Consider the following 15244-nt stretch of genomic DNA (forward strand, 5'->3'; position numbering starts at 1 on the left):
AAAACACAACAACATCCAAACTCAATGTGACATTGTCTCTGTCGGGCAGAAACCTCACATGTCCAAAACTTTTCAGGATTCAAAAGTATAAAAATTAGCTGATCTACAAGCTCATAACGCATCGCTTCGTGCCACGTTACGCGCCACGTTTCGAGCTTGCAGATCTTCTTTTGATGCTTTCGTCTGACGCTGTAGTATGATCAAGTATGGTGTTAATTTAGGGGGAAAACAACTTGTTAGAATATGGAGATAAGATGTTTCTGCCCAACAGCAAAGTCATGCACACACACACACACACACACACATTACACACGCAAGCTTACCGTGCCGGGCGAGGCAGGTGGACGCGATGAGACACTTGCCCAGGGACTCCTCTCTCTTGTAAGGTATGGACCAGTGGTCGGTGAAGACCCTGCTCTCCAGCTCGTACAGGTTGGTGGTGGGGAACTCCATGCTGCCCCCGGAGCAGTTCCCATTCTCATCGTTACTCCTCTGCAACACACGTTATACAAAGGATAGGATAGGTTTTAGCTATACTCTATATACTGGCTGATTGTTCACAAACAACATAAGCGGCACTTATGTCTAGTGCTGCTTTAGAGGGGGAGAGAGAGAGAGAGAGAGACAGGGGTTAAGTGAAATGCCTGACTCACTTTTATTCAAAATCTTGACCACTTAAACCCCATTGTGGGGAAAAGCTTTCACTGGGCGAGATCCTAAGCCCCACTACATTAAAATAGTTTTGCTCAAAAATAGCCAGCTCACAACATGCTGCGATGCAATCCTTTTTCAGCTTGTAGAGTGTCTATTTTCACGCGACACCATCATACGATGGGAGTAAAAGATAGGGCTTAGGTGGTTAACACTAGATTTGACCATGCGGTCTCTTGACCCTCTCCCTCTGGAGAAGAGTAATAGCAGTCATTTAGAAGGCACATCCTCTCCTCCCTGATCTGCCCTTGACCGGATCACTCTGTCCCTTTTACGCTGTGGCTTTCGCGTCTCTCCTCCTGAATCTCAAACGCTGTCTCTAGGCAAGCATTTGTCTCTCCTGTGCTTTTCTGAACATAATTGCTAATGTCGAACAGACTGGCTGGCTGCACGTGTGACAGAGTCACCCTCTGAAGAATGCGAATGCGAAAAAAACTACAAAATAATGATCAACAACCGTGTAACGGTGGAATTGTCTCATTTGCAGTTGCATCACGAATGCTGAAGGCCCGCTTTAACGCCATTCGTTAATATCAGCCTTCATGCACCTGACATGTAGTTAAGTCTGAGAAATGCTTAAATTACGTTTTTCCAAGTGTCAAATCTTCTTCTGTAGCTTGTGCATTTTCCATGGCTAGGTATAAGAGACTCATCCATCATCACTGAAAATGGAAAGCTCCACCACAGCACAACAAACTAGCTGGCTAGTCGTTAGGGTCCGAATCTGTGCGCAGGGAGGGACAGAAGAATTATTGAATTATTTAGATCATGTCGTTGTTTACATATTCATGAAGTGATTTGAATATTCATGGTTAAGACTGCCAACTCTCTCTTGTGAAGTAATGTTGCCCAGTGGAACGACGCTCTCAGCCAAATCCCCAAGGGCAGATCGACAATTTTCCAGCAAAGCTTCCTTCGACATCAACTGATGACTTACATTACAGGCAATTTAGGTTACATGATGCAAGTTGGGCCTAGTGACTATTTTGATGAGAGATCCTAAGCCTAAGAAAGCAGCCCTACATTACAAAAATAGTATAAACTATGGTAAAACTGTATAATCTGTCCAGTCCTCCCATGGCTACTATTACTATACTACTAGTTACTATACGAACCAGGATAAATATTGGTCCAGGACAATATGGTTAGGTTAAATTGTAGCGTTTGGTTTTTTAATAAATCTCCACATATTAGCATATAATCAGAATCAGAAATGCGTTAGGCTCCTGTTGCACTCACTTCACTGCATATTGATACATATCTTCTATGTCGGGTGGGAACCTCATAAGTCTATCTAAACTGTTACTTTTCAGGATTCAAATTCAAAAGCAGCGAAAGTAGCAGATCGACAATCTCAAAACGCATCGCTTCACGTTGTGTTTCGAGCTTGTGAATCTGCTACTTTTGATACTTCCGTGTGACGCTGTAGTATGGTCAATTAGGGCATTAATTTACGAAAAGATGTAAAGAGATAAGAGGTTTCTGCCTGACAACAGCGATATCTTACACATCTCTCTATATGGCGATGGACTGAGCACTCCAGCAGGAGGGACTGGGAGGAAGCGGAAGAGTTGAAGACGGAGAGAGAGGCATCAGATTTCATCTCCTCCCTTCTCAAAGAAATGTAAGAGAGAAAAGATGAATGGGAGTGTGCAGGGCATTGAGAGGCAGAGATCAACCCAGCGGTGGGCGTCGAATAGATAGATGAACACTAATGTCAAACGTAAGCCTGGCGAGAGACATTCCACAGCAGCTTGCCTGCTGTGGAATAAGCCATTGCACAATGAGAAATATTTTCCTACTCCCTATTTTATCGTTACAGCAATTCCCTCATGTATTGTATTCATGGTTCAAGGTTGTATTTTATTGTTACAGCTTGTGTACAAGATGTAACAATAAAGAGTAAAACTTATTTTGGTTTGGCTTCCTTCAGACAATGCAGCAGCATAGATAATAGATAAAGACATTGCACTGAATGCACCCTACCGTTTGGTCTTAGGAAGGGTGTAGACCAGTCTGAAGTGGGGTCTGGGGACCCCCATGGGGGTTCAAGGGGGTTCCCAGCAAAAGTAGTTAATATAGCATCACAATCATTTTAAATGCTGAATCCATTTATATGTTGGCTATTCAAAAGTAGCAGATCTACAAGCTCACAGTGTGTCATTCCTACTGAACAGACACCCCAACCAGGAGTCACTAGTGTAGTGACAGAGATCACCCTCCCTAACCAGCTTCTCATCGATTGTTTGTTTGACAGGGGGAACTGTGGAGGATTCAAACCCCAGTCTCCCGAGTCCACGGGGGTGGCCAGGAACTTTATCCATGCGCCACCCAGACGCCCCTTCAATCAGAGCTCTTTAATCATGTGTCAACTGCATTTTTTCCCCCTCTATTTTAATGTATGGCCTTGTCCTTGTATCCCAAACCGCAGTAATGCCTTTATCCCTTGTAAATAGTTCTTTGATTTAAACATTTGGCACATCAAAAGGAAACAAAAGATGCAGACAAGCTGCAGAGGAGCCAAATGTTTTCAGACCTGTAACTGTTTGGAGAAAACATTGTCCTCTCAAGGGGACAAGAGGGACGACACGGTTGTCACAGGGTGCAGAGAGGTAACTCAGCCCCCAGTCAGTCTGTTACTATGCACCCCGCAACCCTCCTGGGACGTAAGAAAAAAGAAAAGCCTGCAGTGTGTTTGTGTTTGTGTTGTGGAAAGACTGCATAGGCTAAATTTAGGAGAGTGACATGGGGCCAGCGACCTGTGACATGCCTTCTGAGCACAAACACAGCAGAGCAAAATCTGTCTGAATGAAAGAGGATGATTGCTATGTATGGATACCCCTTTCTCACATGTAATTATAAATCTTACACAAATTCTGTATAGTGATGATTGTGTCGATAGAGCGGGAGTAGAAGATCTGGTTCTGGTCCACTGCTCTCAGATTTGTTAGAGCCCTCATGCAGAAATACATTCGAGAACAGGATCGCACCTGACAATGATGGAACACAGATGGTTAGGGCTCCAACTAACCACCATTTTATTTTTATTTTTCATTATTGGTTTATGTGATGAATTTAGATCATAAAGTGGTGATAAAGCGGTAACAAAGTACACCATATCAAAAATGGTGATCAAGTAATTGCTTTTTTGATTATAAATTTCACCGCTAACGAAGGCTAGAGCCAGGGCCCAAAACATTTTGCTTGCACAATGCATGCTAATTCTGCAAGCATAACCGCACCGACAAGTGCTATCCCATAATTGTTTTTACAACATAACTGGAACTGACTGCCCAGATCAGTAATGTTTCTCTAAAGGTTACATATAAAGAATGGACGCTGGATTAGTGGCTCAGTTGGTAGAGAAGCCGCTTGGGAATAGGAAGGTTCCTGGTTCAATCCCTGGCACTGGCTCCTGGGTTAGTGTCGAAGTGCCCTTGAACAAGACACTGAACTCCTAACTGCAGCTGTGTGTGTTTATATGTGTATATATATGCTTTTCAAATGATCCACTACAGGGTTTTCTTTTTTATACAGACTAGTTTGTCTCTCTTGTATCACAACACCACCACCACACCAGGCGGTGAGAAGAAGCATCAGAGAATGAGGTAAGGACAGAAAGTGAAAGTGAAGTGATGGTTACAGACAGGGTGTAGGAGGAGATGTAAGACAGCACTCAGGGCGGTAGGCCTATATACATGATGGGTGACTCAGTGCAAACAGTCTGACAATGTAGTTGTGTATGTTGTCACCATCACTCAAACATTGCCATCAGTGAGTCATGAAATGGTGCATTTATATATGGTAAATGGTTCAATTATTATATATACAGTATATAGTGGCTTTCTCCAACGTGTTTATATGTGCATTATATTAACACTCATCGAAATGAAATGCATTTCAATGCATTACCTCAAAGCTGACATGATATTACAAGGAACCACTGACTGGCTATCTTTTGGCTACATCCCATTACTATGATTTCTCACCAACAGCAACAGGTCCAAGCAAGGAGGGTTCCTAAAATGAAGACAAACCGGTTGCCAGTAATGTTAAAAACAAGTCAATTAAAGCTCTTCTGTTGCCATAACCTTCTCATATTAACTGCTATTCTCATCCTCTGATACACCATTTTACCATGCACACACACACACACACACACACACACACACACACACACACACACACACACACACACACACACACACACACACACACACACACACACACACACACACACACACACACACACACACACACACACACACACACACACACACACACACACACACACACACACACACACACAAGCCAGGACAGTTGAAGTATGCTGCAGCTCAAACTGACACCTGGTAATGATTGACAAATGTCATATGGCTCCCTGACTGTTTTATGGACAGATTGTGTCAAAACACTGTGTGACATCAAAGACAGTCCCCACAGATTCCATGTCCCACACCGGCCTGGCCAGTGCGTAGCTGACAAGCATTCTACTACCATGCTGATCATTGCTGAGCACCATTAATAACTCAATCACTTTATCAGTGATGATAAGCGGAGGCTTGCTAATATGCCTGGTTGTTTTGATCTCATAAAGCAGTGGTTCTCAAACTTTTTCATGTCAAGGACCCCCAAAATGACACTTATTAGCCCGCGGACCCCCATTTAAAAATATATGCCTGGGGCCCCCATAAGAGAAGATTTTTACGGCTCTAGCAGTGATTCTCAACCAGGTTAATTTCACCCCCCCCCCCCCCCCCCCCACAGTTTGACATGCATTAGGCTACAGACCCCCATTTAATGGCATTTCTATCTCTGAGACCCCAATCTCTGAGAAATGGACCTTAACGGGTCCATTTGGTTCAATTTGTACACTCTGAGTTACAGACCCATAAGGGTCCATTTGGTTCCTAACTATCATTTAGCTGGGACCCCCTGGGACCCCCTCAAGGACCCCTGGCCTGGACGTCCCCGGACCCCCCTTTGAGAACCAATGTCATAAAAACAGTTGACAGTTTCATTTCACTGTCTGACATCTAACTGCTCAAGATGGCCACACATCAACGCTAGCTCAGCAATTGCGAAATAGTCGCTCGATCCGCTTCACCGAGTTCCAGTGCACTGAAACCCGGGGACGGCTGACTGCCTGGAGCCGCCTGATGGGTGCCACTGACTGGACTGGAATGGAAGGGAGAAGCTAACCATGATAGCAACGTTAGCAGCTCGTAGTGCTGCCGAGAGTAATGCATTGAGCCAATCGATCCGTTATATATCAGTACAGTAGCATTCCTCCACTGTTGTTGTTGTACCTTTGCTAAAATCACTGCCTCCCCAACCCAAGCCCCTCCGCTGTCCGCTCCCCTGCCTAAAACAACCAAAGCAGGGTCCGGGGACCCCCCAGCCCCCAGGGGTCCTTTAGAGAGTTCCAGGGGGTCCTCAGCTAAATTATAGCAACCAAATGGACCCTCATGGGTCTGTAACTCAGACTCAGGACGGGTCCATTTGGTTCCATTTGTACACGCTCAGAGTTAAATTAACATTGATTTTACAATATAAATTGGGGTACCAGAGATAGAATTGTCAAACTGGAGGTCCTTGAAATTATAATTGTTGAGAATCACAGCTAGAGCCGTAAAAATCTCTTGTGGGGGTCACTGGCGTATCTTTTCAAATGGGGGTCCGCGGGCTCAGAAATGTCAATGAGGGTCCTTGACATGAAAAAGTTTGAGAAGCACTACGAGCTATCACTGCTGTTGCCTGCTTGCTTGAGAGGTCTAGTTACTCCTGCTAACGTTGTTACAGTGTATGAGCTAACTCTCCAGCAGCTAGTAGCTCGATTAGCTGGTGGTTAAGTTATGATCATGTGTGTGTGGAGAGGAGGAAGGTGGTATTTAAAAAAAGCTTCAAACACAATGTCCCGGGTTTTAGGAAAAAGTACACCGCGGTCAACATCCAGGCTTTGCCTTTGCAACTGTGATTTATTAGAAATGCATTCGTCCCCTTGGAAACTGGAGGGTGCAGCAAGCAGCATGCCGCCACTTTCTGACAGCCGATGCATGGATGTAGCATGGAGGCTGCTGCTAAGTGGGCGAGTCCCATGCAGTGTGTGCTCTCTCCCATGCCACAGTAAACGTTAACCTGCCAGCTCCTCGTAGTCTCTCTCTCGTGGAATTATTACACAACACACACATCAGCTGCACGGGCAGGGCCGGGCCGGGGCCCTCGCTTACCTCGCTATCCACCACGTCGTGGTATGCGGGCGGGGGGTCGAACCCTCCGGTCCCGGTCCGCCCGCCGCTGCCGCCGCCACCGCTGCTGCTGCTGCCGCTTTCACCCCCACCTCCACCTCCGCCGCCGCCGTCCCCGCTGGAACCCACGCCCGGGGCGGGCCCGCTCTCCATCGGCTCGTAGCCGTACCCGAGCCCGGGGCTTTCGTTGGTGAGCAGCGCGACCGCCTCGTTGATGTCGTTCTTCGCCAGGCGCAGAGCCTTGCGTATGGCGGCCGGGTCCGGGAAGCCCATGCACAGCAGCGTGGTCATGTGCTGCTCCTCTTCGGTCTCCATGTCGCCGGCTTTAACGTCTCTTTATTCAGTCAGACAGACAGACACTCTTCAGTACTGACGGGGTGGACAGCGCAGCCCTGGAGCTGCCGTGCACGCCGCCATGTTTACACCAGTCCACTGTGTGTGTGTGCTGCTCTGGTGCTGCTGCTAGAGCCTCTCCTCTCTCTGCTGTCACACGATGGATTCCCCACAACAGCGCCACTCCAGTCCAGCGCTGGCCTGCCCTGCCTGCCTGGACGTTTCCGCGGATGCGTAGAGTGCGTCACACACACTTGGCCAAAAAAGAACAGATCTACAAGCTGACAACCCGTCGCCATGCGCCGCGTTGTTAGCGTGGAGATCTGTTATTAGTGTGTGCCTGTGTACTATTTTTCTTTTCCAACTTTATTATAGAGTAATAACACTTTAATAGAGTAAACCCCAAAAGTCCATTGAGATCAATGGGGGAGTGGTGCAAGCTTGAGGATTGGTCAAGCTTCACATGATATTTTGGCTATCCATTCCAGACTATACACTTGCAATTTTGCGCCAGCAGAGTGTGCAAGTACTGTGTACTGTTTTTTTTGTGCGACCTGATGTAGCTAAATAACAAGGCGCAAGTTAACTTGGCACCTCGACAGTAATGCCAACTTGCACGGCACCCACATACAGACAGCACCGATCACAGTACTTGCACGCTCTGCTGGCACAAGTAGGCCATATGGCCACCTGAACAGTCTTTCTGCTTTTCTTTTCTTTTTTGCGAAATATAGCCGTCCTAAAGGTTGCAAAAATCACAGGCTTTATTTATCATCCATCCATCCATCCATGGGGGGATTGCTTTCGTTTCCGTATTTCCTTAAATTGTACTTTTCTTCTTTTTTACAATAAATATAATTTAATAAATACATTTACAATAAACATTAAATATATTGAATGGCCAAAATAAATTAGCTTTGGAATCAATGTACTACATTTCGTGCAATGCACAAACAACCTTAAATTTAGAAGGCTCAGTCAGAGCATCCTTGCAAAAATAAACATTCTTTAGTCAACCATTAAATCACCTGTCAAAAGAATAGGGTGTGGCATCTCCAGGGATGGAGGGAGGGGAGGAAAGTGTCACGTGAGAAATGTGAATCATGTGACAGGCGTTAGAGGAAACAATGCAAAGGAAGATGGCCGCGACGGGAGACGAGGCCGCCGCAATGGACAGCATTTCCAGGGTACCTCCTGCTCACCCCACGGCTCTGAACCTCACAGGAGGCGCCGGAGAAGGAGCGGACAGTGCGGTGGAGACTAGTGTGGTGGCGGTGCCTCCTCCACCCAAAAAGACCAGCACCAACAGTGAGCCAACAATGTTCCCTTGCATCTGTTAGCCTAGTAGCACTGATAGAACCACAACAGTGTCTTGTTTCAAGTATACGAATGAAAATAACCAATATGGATTTGAGTTATGTGAGATGTAATTTGTCATTGGTGACTTACTTTGGGAGTAGTAAGGGTGGCTGACTGTGGCTTTACAGTTAAAGTTAAGGCTAGCTATACACAGGCTAGCTGTGCAGCCTTCCTGCTATGAATATTGAGGAGAGAGTCTGTTTGTGAAAGAAAACACATGGCCCATAATAACTAGTGGTAACGTTGGTCTGTGCAGCACTGACAAAATAGTGGAGAAGAGTGGAGACTTCACTGTTGCACACTAGCTCACATGGTTGCTCTCATTGAGACTTATTAACACACACACACACACACACACACACACACACACACACACACACACATCATTTCACAGGTGGCTATCATCATTGTCAATCAAAAACCATATCAATGAGTCAAAAAGAAACAAGACATTAACATTAAGTTTGCTTCTGATATATGATGCATCATAATGATGCAAAATGCCTGCTGAAATACTAAAATATCTAAAAACACAGATTGAACACAAAAAATAACTCAGGATTGTGTTGATTGTGTCCCAAACAACAATAAAATAAGGTTGTCCCAGAGGTGAAGTGGGCCTTTAAGTTAACAGTACACTCACTGAAGCCTATGCATGGTCTCAATAGTCATTCTTATAATTCTCTTTCTAGGGGTTAACTTCTTCTAGCCAATGAAATAATAGTGAAATTAACTAGCTTTGGTTGGAACCCCCTCAACATCCCCTTGACATAACTTGCTGTTATTCTATGTTTGTTTAGGTGATGGAGGCGTGGAGACTGCTGAGGAGGCAGTGGAGCCTGCAGACCCAGACATTAATGAGCTGTGCACCGATATGTTTGACAAGATGGCCGTCTTCCTGCAAGGAGAACTCACAGGTCTCTTGCTGTAGTTTAGGCTTAATTCATGTTCTACGATATTGTTTAAGATACAATGTGCAAAAAACTAAAATAGGTACAGATTAAACATAAAAATTGGATAAGAACATAGAAGTTATAACATAAAAACATAAAATAAGATCAAACATGAGTTTAGATAGAATGTATTGAAATTAAAGGAGAGGATGTGATAATTGCACTCACATTTGAACCTGTCTAAATGCTTGTGAAAGGAGGCATGTTTTCAGTATGTTTTTTTAAAGACACTGTTAGAGCAGACCTTAATTCAAGTGGTAGAGTTCCATTAAGTACAGCCATTATAACTGACAGTAGGACCAACATACAAGCCAATATTATTCTACACTAGAACAACAATTAAACCAGCGTCTGTCATTTGTGTACATTCGCTCAAATCTTGTTTTCTTTGCAGCCACCTGTGAGGATTACCGTCTGTTGGAGAACATGAACAAGCTGACCAGCCTGAAATACATGGAGATGAAAGATATCAGCATTAACATCAGCCGCAATTTGCAGGACCTCAACAACAAGTGTGAGTGAGATATTCAAGGGCATTTATGATGCATTTCCTGCAAATCCCAGTGATGTACATGTCTGCCCCCTACTGTGAGAAGTTATTACTTCATTAGTGATACATTTTAGTAGACATATTAGTTGAGATACAAATAATTGTGATTAATGATTTCATTTTGTTTATGGCATTACATAACTTAAATATACAACACTTATTACTGAAATATACAACAGGTCGTGTCCATTGTGTGATTGTACTGACATGCATGTGGGTTTCAGATGCCAGCCTGCAGCCCTACCTGGACCAAATCAATCAGATTGAAGAGCAGGTGTCTGCTCTGGAACAGGCCGCCTACAAACTGGACACATATTCCAAGAAGCTGGGTAAATCACATTTTCACACAAGGGAATATAGAAGCACACATTCCACACCATATGTTAATGTAACGTTCACACACCGAGCGGGAGTCGCTGGGGGGCGCGTTCTCTCCGCGTCATCAGTGCTAGGTGGGGTTGGCGAAGGGGCTTTTCTGTGTGGAGTTTGCATGTTGTCCCAGTGTCTCCTAGGTTAGATACCCAGTGTTGCCATAGTCTTGGGTTGCGCGCCCCGACGACCCATATCTTTTCTGAGCCGGGGTCTCGCACCCCCCCAAGTTCACACCTCGACAACTGTTTTAACAAAGAATCGAGCCTATATGCATCAATAGACCTGTATAGTAGGTGTTGAGCGACGTTCGCGACCCCCCAAACATTGAATCACCATTGCACCACTGTAGATACCCTCACAAAAACATGCAGTAATCCTGGTCTCTATAATGCCTCCCCCTGGCCAGCCGGGGTGCATGAACTGGAACTGGTTGGAATAATGTGTTCTTCCACGTGCTATGTCCAACCGGGGAAGCTTCCCCCGGTCAGGTGATAAGAAGCGGCTTGCTCACTCCTCATGCACTGAAGGAAGCATGAGCTCAGTTCGGGGCCCTCCCCATGTTGGTAGAAGGAGAGTAGAGCCCAGGATTACAGCTTAGGCAATTGGCACTGGGTGAAAAATGGGTTACAAAATTGTGGGATTCAAAAAATATATACTGTATATGATTGGTGAATTTAATGCACAATATTACAATTTTATACCTGATGTTCCTTATTATCGACCGATGCCAATGTTATTGGTGTCATTGCGATTCCACCATGTCTCTTTCCATCAGTGTGTTTAAAACTTATTTCTTCACATAATTAGCCTTCATTTAGTCTGGATGAAGGATGAAGCATTATCATCCCTAGGGCTGTTAATGCAGCAATGTGACCAGTCTGTGGAAGCTAAAGAGCCACCATCACATGCTGAACTGGGTGAACTTTCACCGTAAACGACCTCGCAAAAGGACTCGGCATGTCAAATGTAGCCGCGAGGGTATCTGCATTGATCACATGCTATTTTTTTCTGGTGTCTTTGTGACTAAATGATGATATGGGCATGTGATTTAAAAAATAATCAACCCGGCAGTCGCCGTAAGCCCTCAGAGGCTCTATTAATCCATATATACTGCAAATGATGACCAGTGCAACTTTATTAGTACCTGTTCTGATTTATTACTGAACTGACATGTCAGTCAATTAATGGATGTTTTACTGTGTAAGCTAGGCCAGCTATAATGATCTTTACTGTTGGCACATAATGAATGCATTACACTAGTACAATATATTGGACAGAATTATGCCACCAATAATGCTTTTTATTTTATTTTTAAGCAATTAACTCATCGGATGCCCACAAGGTGTCAACGTGTCAATCTCTTTGATGTCTATATGTGCCCATCAATGTGTTTGACGCGTTGTACAGTAAACTATACTGTACTGTAGCTACTGTACCAGGCTACCGCAGTGATGAAAAACACTCCATTTCCCGAAATGCAGATCACGTGACCGGGAAGTGCTGTCTCCCTCGTTCACTTTCCTGTAACACTGCTGCACAAACATGCACTTTACTCCTAATCTAGCTTTTAAATCACCTTCATGTTCAAAACGCGGCCTTTTCTACCGGCCGTTACAAAAACGCTGTGGCCCACTATTGTTTAAAAACAGTCCTGACTGAAAGAAAATATTATCGTGAAATAAACAGGACATACTTGGATTACATTTACTCAGATTACTTTTTTCGCCAGGACCTCGAAGGTAGGTAAAATGACAGGTTGCCATGGGCACCAGCAAATTAAATGTTGAATAATTCTGGGCAGCCGATGTGTTAATGGCCAATACAGATGAGCTGATCTATATACCAAGCACCCTTATAATATATTTTCTTCTTCCTCTTCTTTTTCTTACAATTTCTTAAAGTTAGTCAAATTACAGTCTAATGCAGTGACAAGTGAAAGTTCAAATAATATAAAGCAATGTAACAAAATAACACATTATTTATTCCATAGCCTTCTGTGGACACAAAGATATTGGGTCAATAACATTATCAGTAGGATTCCATAACTGCCCCTAGCCGTGTTCTGGTGGTTGCCGGCCTTGGTGTACTGTTGCAAGGAGTGTTCCTTTATGGCATTTGGAGCTGCGTGGAGTTTTGCTGTTGGCATTTGTTGACGGACTAATAATAGCTCAAGCACATGTGTCAGGTCATGTTCTGTGTCCTTTCCGAGGTACAACAGCAGATGGCGCACTCACCCCACAGATGATTGTGCATTTTGTTATTCTAAGCTCTCCTACACTAAGAGCAAAGAAACAGGCTTCCTCTTGGTGCAATGTGAGTGAACTCCTTCTCTCCCTATCTCTGCAGAAGCCAAGTTCAAGAAACTAGAGAAGCGATGAGGAGGAGGATTGAGGCTAAAAGTGCCTTTCTCACCCTCTTTCACGCTGCTTGCCTTCCCCTCCCCTGCCAATGGGGCCAGGAACTGTGGGGTGGATGGGAACTGAGACTGAGATAACAAAAGGACAATCCCACCCTAGCACCTGGACTCTGTTAAGGAAGAAATTGCAGTCATATTAATTAGAACTGTGGCACAGCTCTGGTTTGATTTGTGTAAGTGTTCGGTGTTCCTGACACTAGTGGTGTAAGTGAAGACAAGTGAGGTGAAAAGAGCAATGGGGCTTTTAAGCCGTGACATCATTTTGTAGGCAGAGGAGAATCTGCCCCCAGAGCATTTTCTGTCCCTCGCTATTTCAAAAAACAACGACTAAAAAATAACGACTAAAGTATAATTCTAACACTTTCCTTTCAACAACAAAGAGAAGAAAAATGTGTAAATAGTAAAAATGGTAAAAAGATTCACGGAAACTGGGGGCAGAAATTCTCCTCTGCCTACAAAATGATGTCATACTTAACAGCCCCATACCGCTTCTCCATCCAGGGCAGTGGTTCTCAACTGGTTTTTACCCTAGAATCCAAATGTGTCAAAAGCCAGCCGTTAAAAAGCCATTTGCTTAGTTCTTGTTCTAGACTTTGTCAGAGCATCTTGTGAAGTGAAATTGTACATAAAATAAATTGCTTTATTTACCATTAACATATCAGAAAATATCCACAACCACCTTCTTTTTGTTAGTATGCCCACTTCAATAACAACTAGACCAATATATACATAGTGTTAGCAATTAACATTCCTGGCCCCCTTGCCATATTTATTAATTTGCCTAATGCCAAATCAAGCTCTCTGCAGATGGTGTCCTATTTGGAATATGGTATTAGTTTTATAATGTTCTCATGACGATGTCTATGAAAAGCATGTTTGTTCAGTAGCTTCACATGTGCAGCAGGGAAAGACCTATGTTGAGGTTAGTAGGCCATTTCTCAGCAAGTACAATGTTACCTGGTTGGTGGTTTTGCTTCCTTGCTTTACTGTTTATTAGCTACTGTGTTGAAGGCACCTGAACATCACAGTTTCAATGGAATGAGGTTTGAAGTTCCCCATTTTAAGATTACCGTAAGCAAACCCTTTTGAAAGAGGTCTCTAACATTTAAAATGATTGAGTTCTGATGTATGCAAGTCTGTTAGTATCTGCCATTGTTATGATGACCCTGAAACATAATTAGTTTTTGTTTTTAAATAAACCTCAGTTTATTGATCTTATGGCATGATTTCTTTCATATGAAGTAAGGTGCCGGCAACCTCGCATACTGCCACTAGAGGGCAGACCTGCACCATGTTAAAAGCACTAATAACACTAGATCATTAACTATTCCTGCAAGAGTGTAAATTACTCACTTCGCTTTTCATTGGACAATCCAAAAGATGTGAAGTTTTAAAACTATGCCCCCTTACTGCGCTGTGTGTGTGTGTGTGTGTGTGTGAATGAGGGAGAGGGGGAATAATAAAATAAAGGCTCTGGGGAGCAGCATAGAGACTGACGCAGAGAAGCCAAGGAGTGAAATTTGACAACCCGTATAAGAGAGAGTGATGGGGTGACTGACGTAAAGGTGTGTCTGGGGATGCCTCCCTTCCACCTCCGTCGTTTCCCCTCCCTCCCTATCATTCTCTACAGCTGCCTCAGAGCAGCAGCCCCTCAATCCAGGGACGTGCTGGCCATTGGGAAAAGCGGGACAACTCCCGAACGGCCGGTTCATTCCCGGCCTGTCCAGGCCGGCCATTAGGAAAATAATAAAATGTCGACCTTCGTTCCATTTTGGGGGCTGGGCGGCCAACAAAGTAAATCGTCACTGTCGGACAGAAACCTTGTATCCAAGTTTCAAATTTATACATTTTTTCGCAAAGCAATGCCCTGCTTCATCATACAAGGCCGTTGCACAAAAGTAGTGAAAACAGCAGATCTACTAGCACACAAAGCCTCGCGGTGCGAGGCGTTGTGTGCTTGTAGATCGGCTGTTTTCACTAGTTTAAATAATTTTTTTAAATGATAAATACAAAACAAACGGTTTTGGACATACAAGGTTTCCACCCGACAACGACGAAATATAACTCCTGCACAATAATTGGCCCACTGGCTTGTCTGAAATGGCAAATCTTTGAGTCGCAGCAGCAGCGCTATAGAGAGAGAGATCTCTCTATAGAGCACGATGAGGGCCTCTCCAACTCTTTTTTTTCCCGGGCTGAATCAGGGGCCCAGCACGTCCCTGAACCCCTCAATCCCCTCGCTCCTGGCAACAAGATTATCTGAACCGATTGGACCTCCTGCGTGTGTGTTTGTGAGAACCCT

General features: G+C 44.3%; 2 protein-coding genes across 10 annotated transcripts in view; one reads left to right on the plus strand and one right to left on the minus strand.

Moving 5' to 3' along the window:
- Positions 1–8264, minus strand: part of usp24 (ubiquitin specific peptidase 24) — a 90793-nt gene extending 82529 nt beyond the window's left edge. For all 9 annotated transcript variants that reach the window (XM_080734253.1, XM_080734252.1, XM_080734250.1 and 6 more), the window contains exons 1-2: positions 6942–8264; positions 324–492 (exon numbers count right to left, since the gene is read on the minus strand). In XM_080734253.1, coding sequence (XP_080590379.1) covers positions 324–492; positions 6942–7274 — 502 coding nt within the window. In that variant the 5' untranslated portion in view covers positions 7275–8264. The remainder of the gene's footprint in view (positions 1–323; positions 493–6941) is intronic.
- Positions 8265–8393: 129 nt separating this feature from the next.
- Positions 8394–14150, plus strand: bloc1s2 (biogenesis of lysosomal organelles complex-1, subunit 2). Its single transcript, XM_080726165.1, has 5 exons — positions 8394–8600; positions 9452–9568; positions 9999–10118; positions 10379–10483; positions 12873–14150. Exons 1-5 carry the CDS (start codon positions 8420–8422, stop codon positions 12902–12904), a joined length of 555 nt encoding a protein of 184 aa, XP_080582291.1. The 5' UTR covers positions 8394–8419; the 3' UTR covers positions 12905–14150.
- The last annotated feature ends 1094 nt before the right edge of the window (positions 14151–15244 follow it).

This window comes from Nannobrachium achirus (genome assembly GCF_963921795.1).
Source record: "Nannobrachium achirus genome assembly, chromosome: 1".
NCBI lineage: Eukaryota > Metazoa > Chordata > Actinopteri > Myctophiformes > Myctophidae > Nannobrachium > Nannobrachium achirus.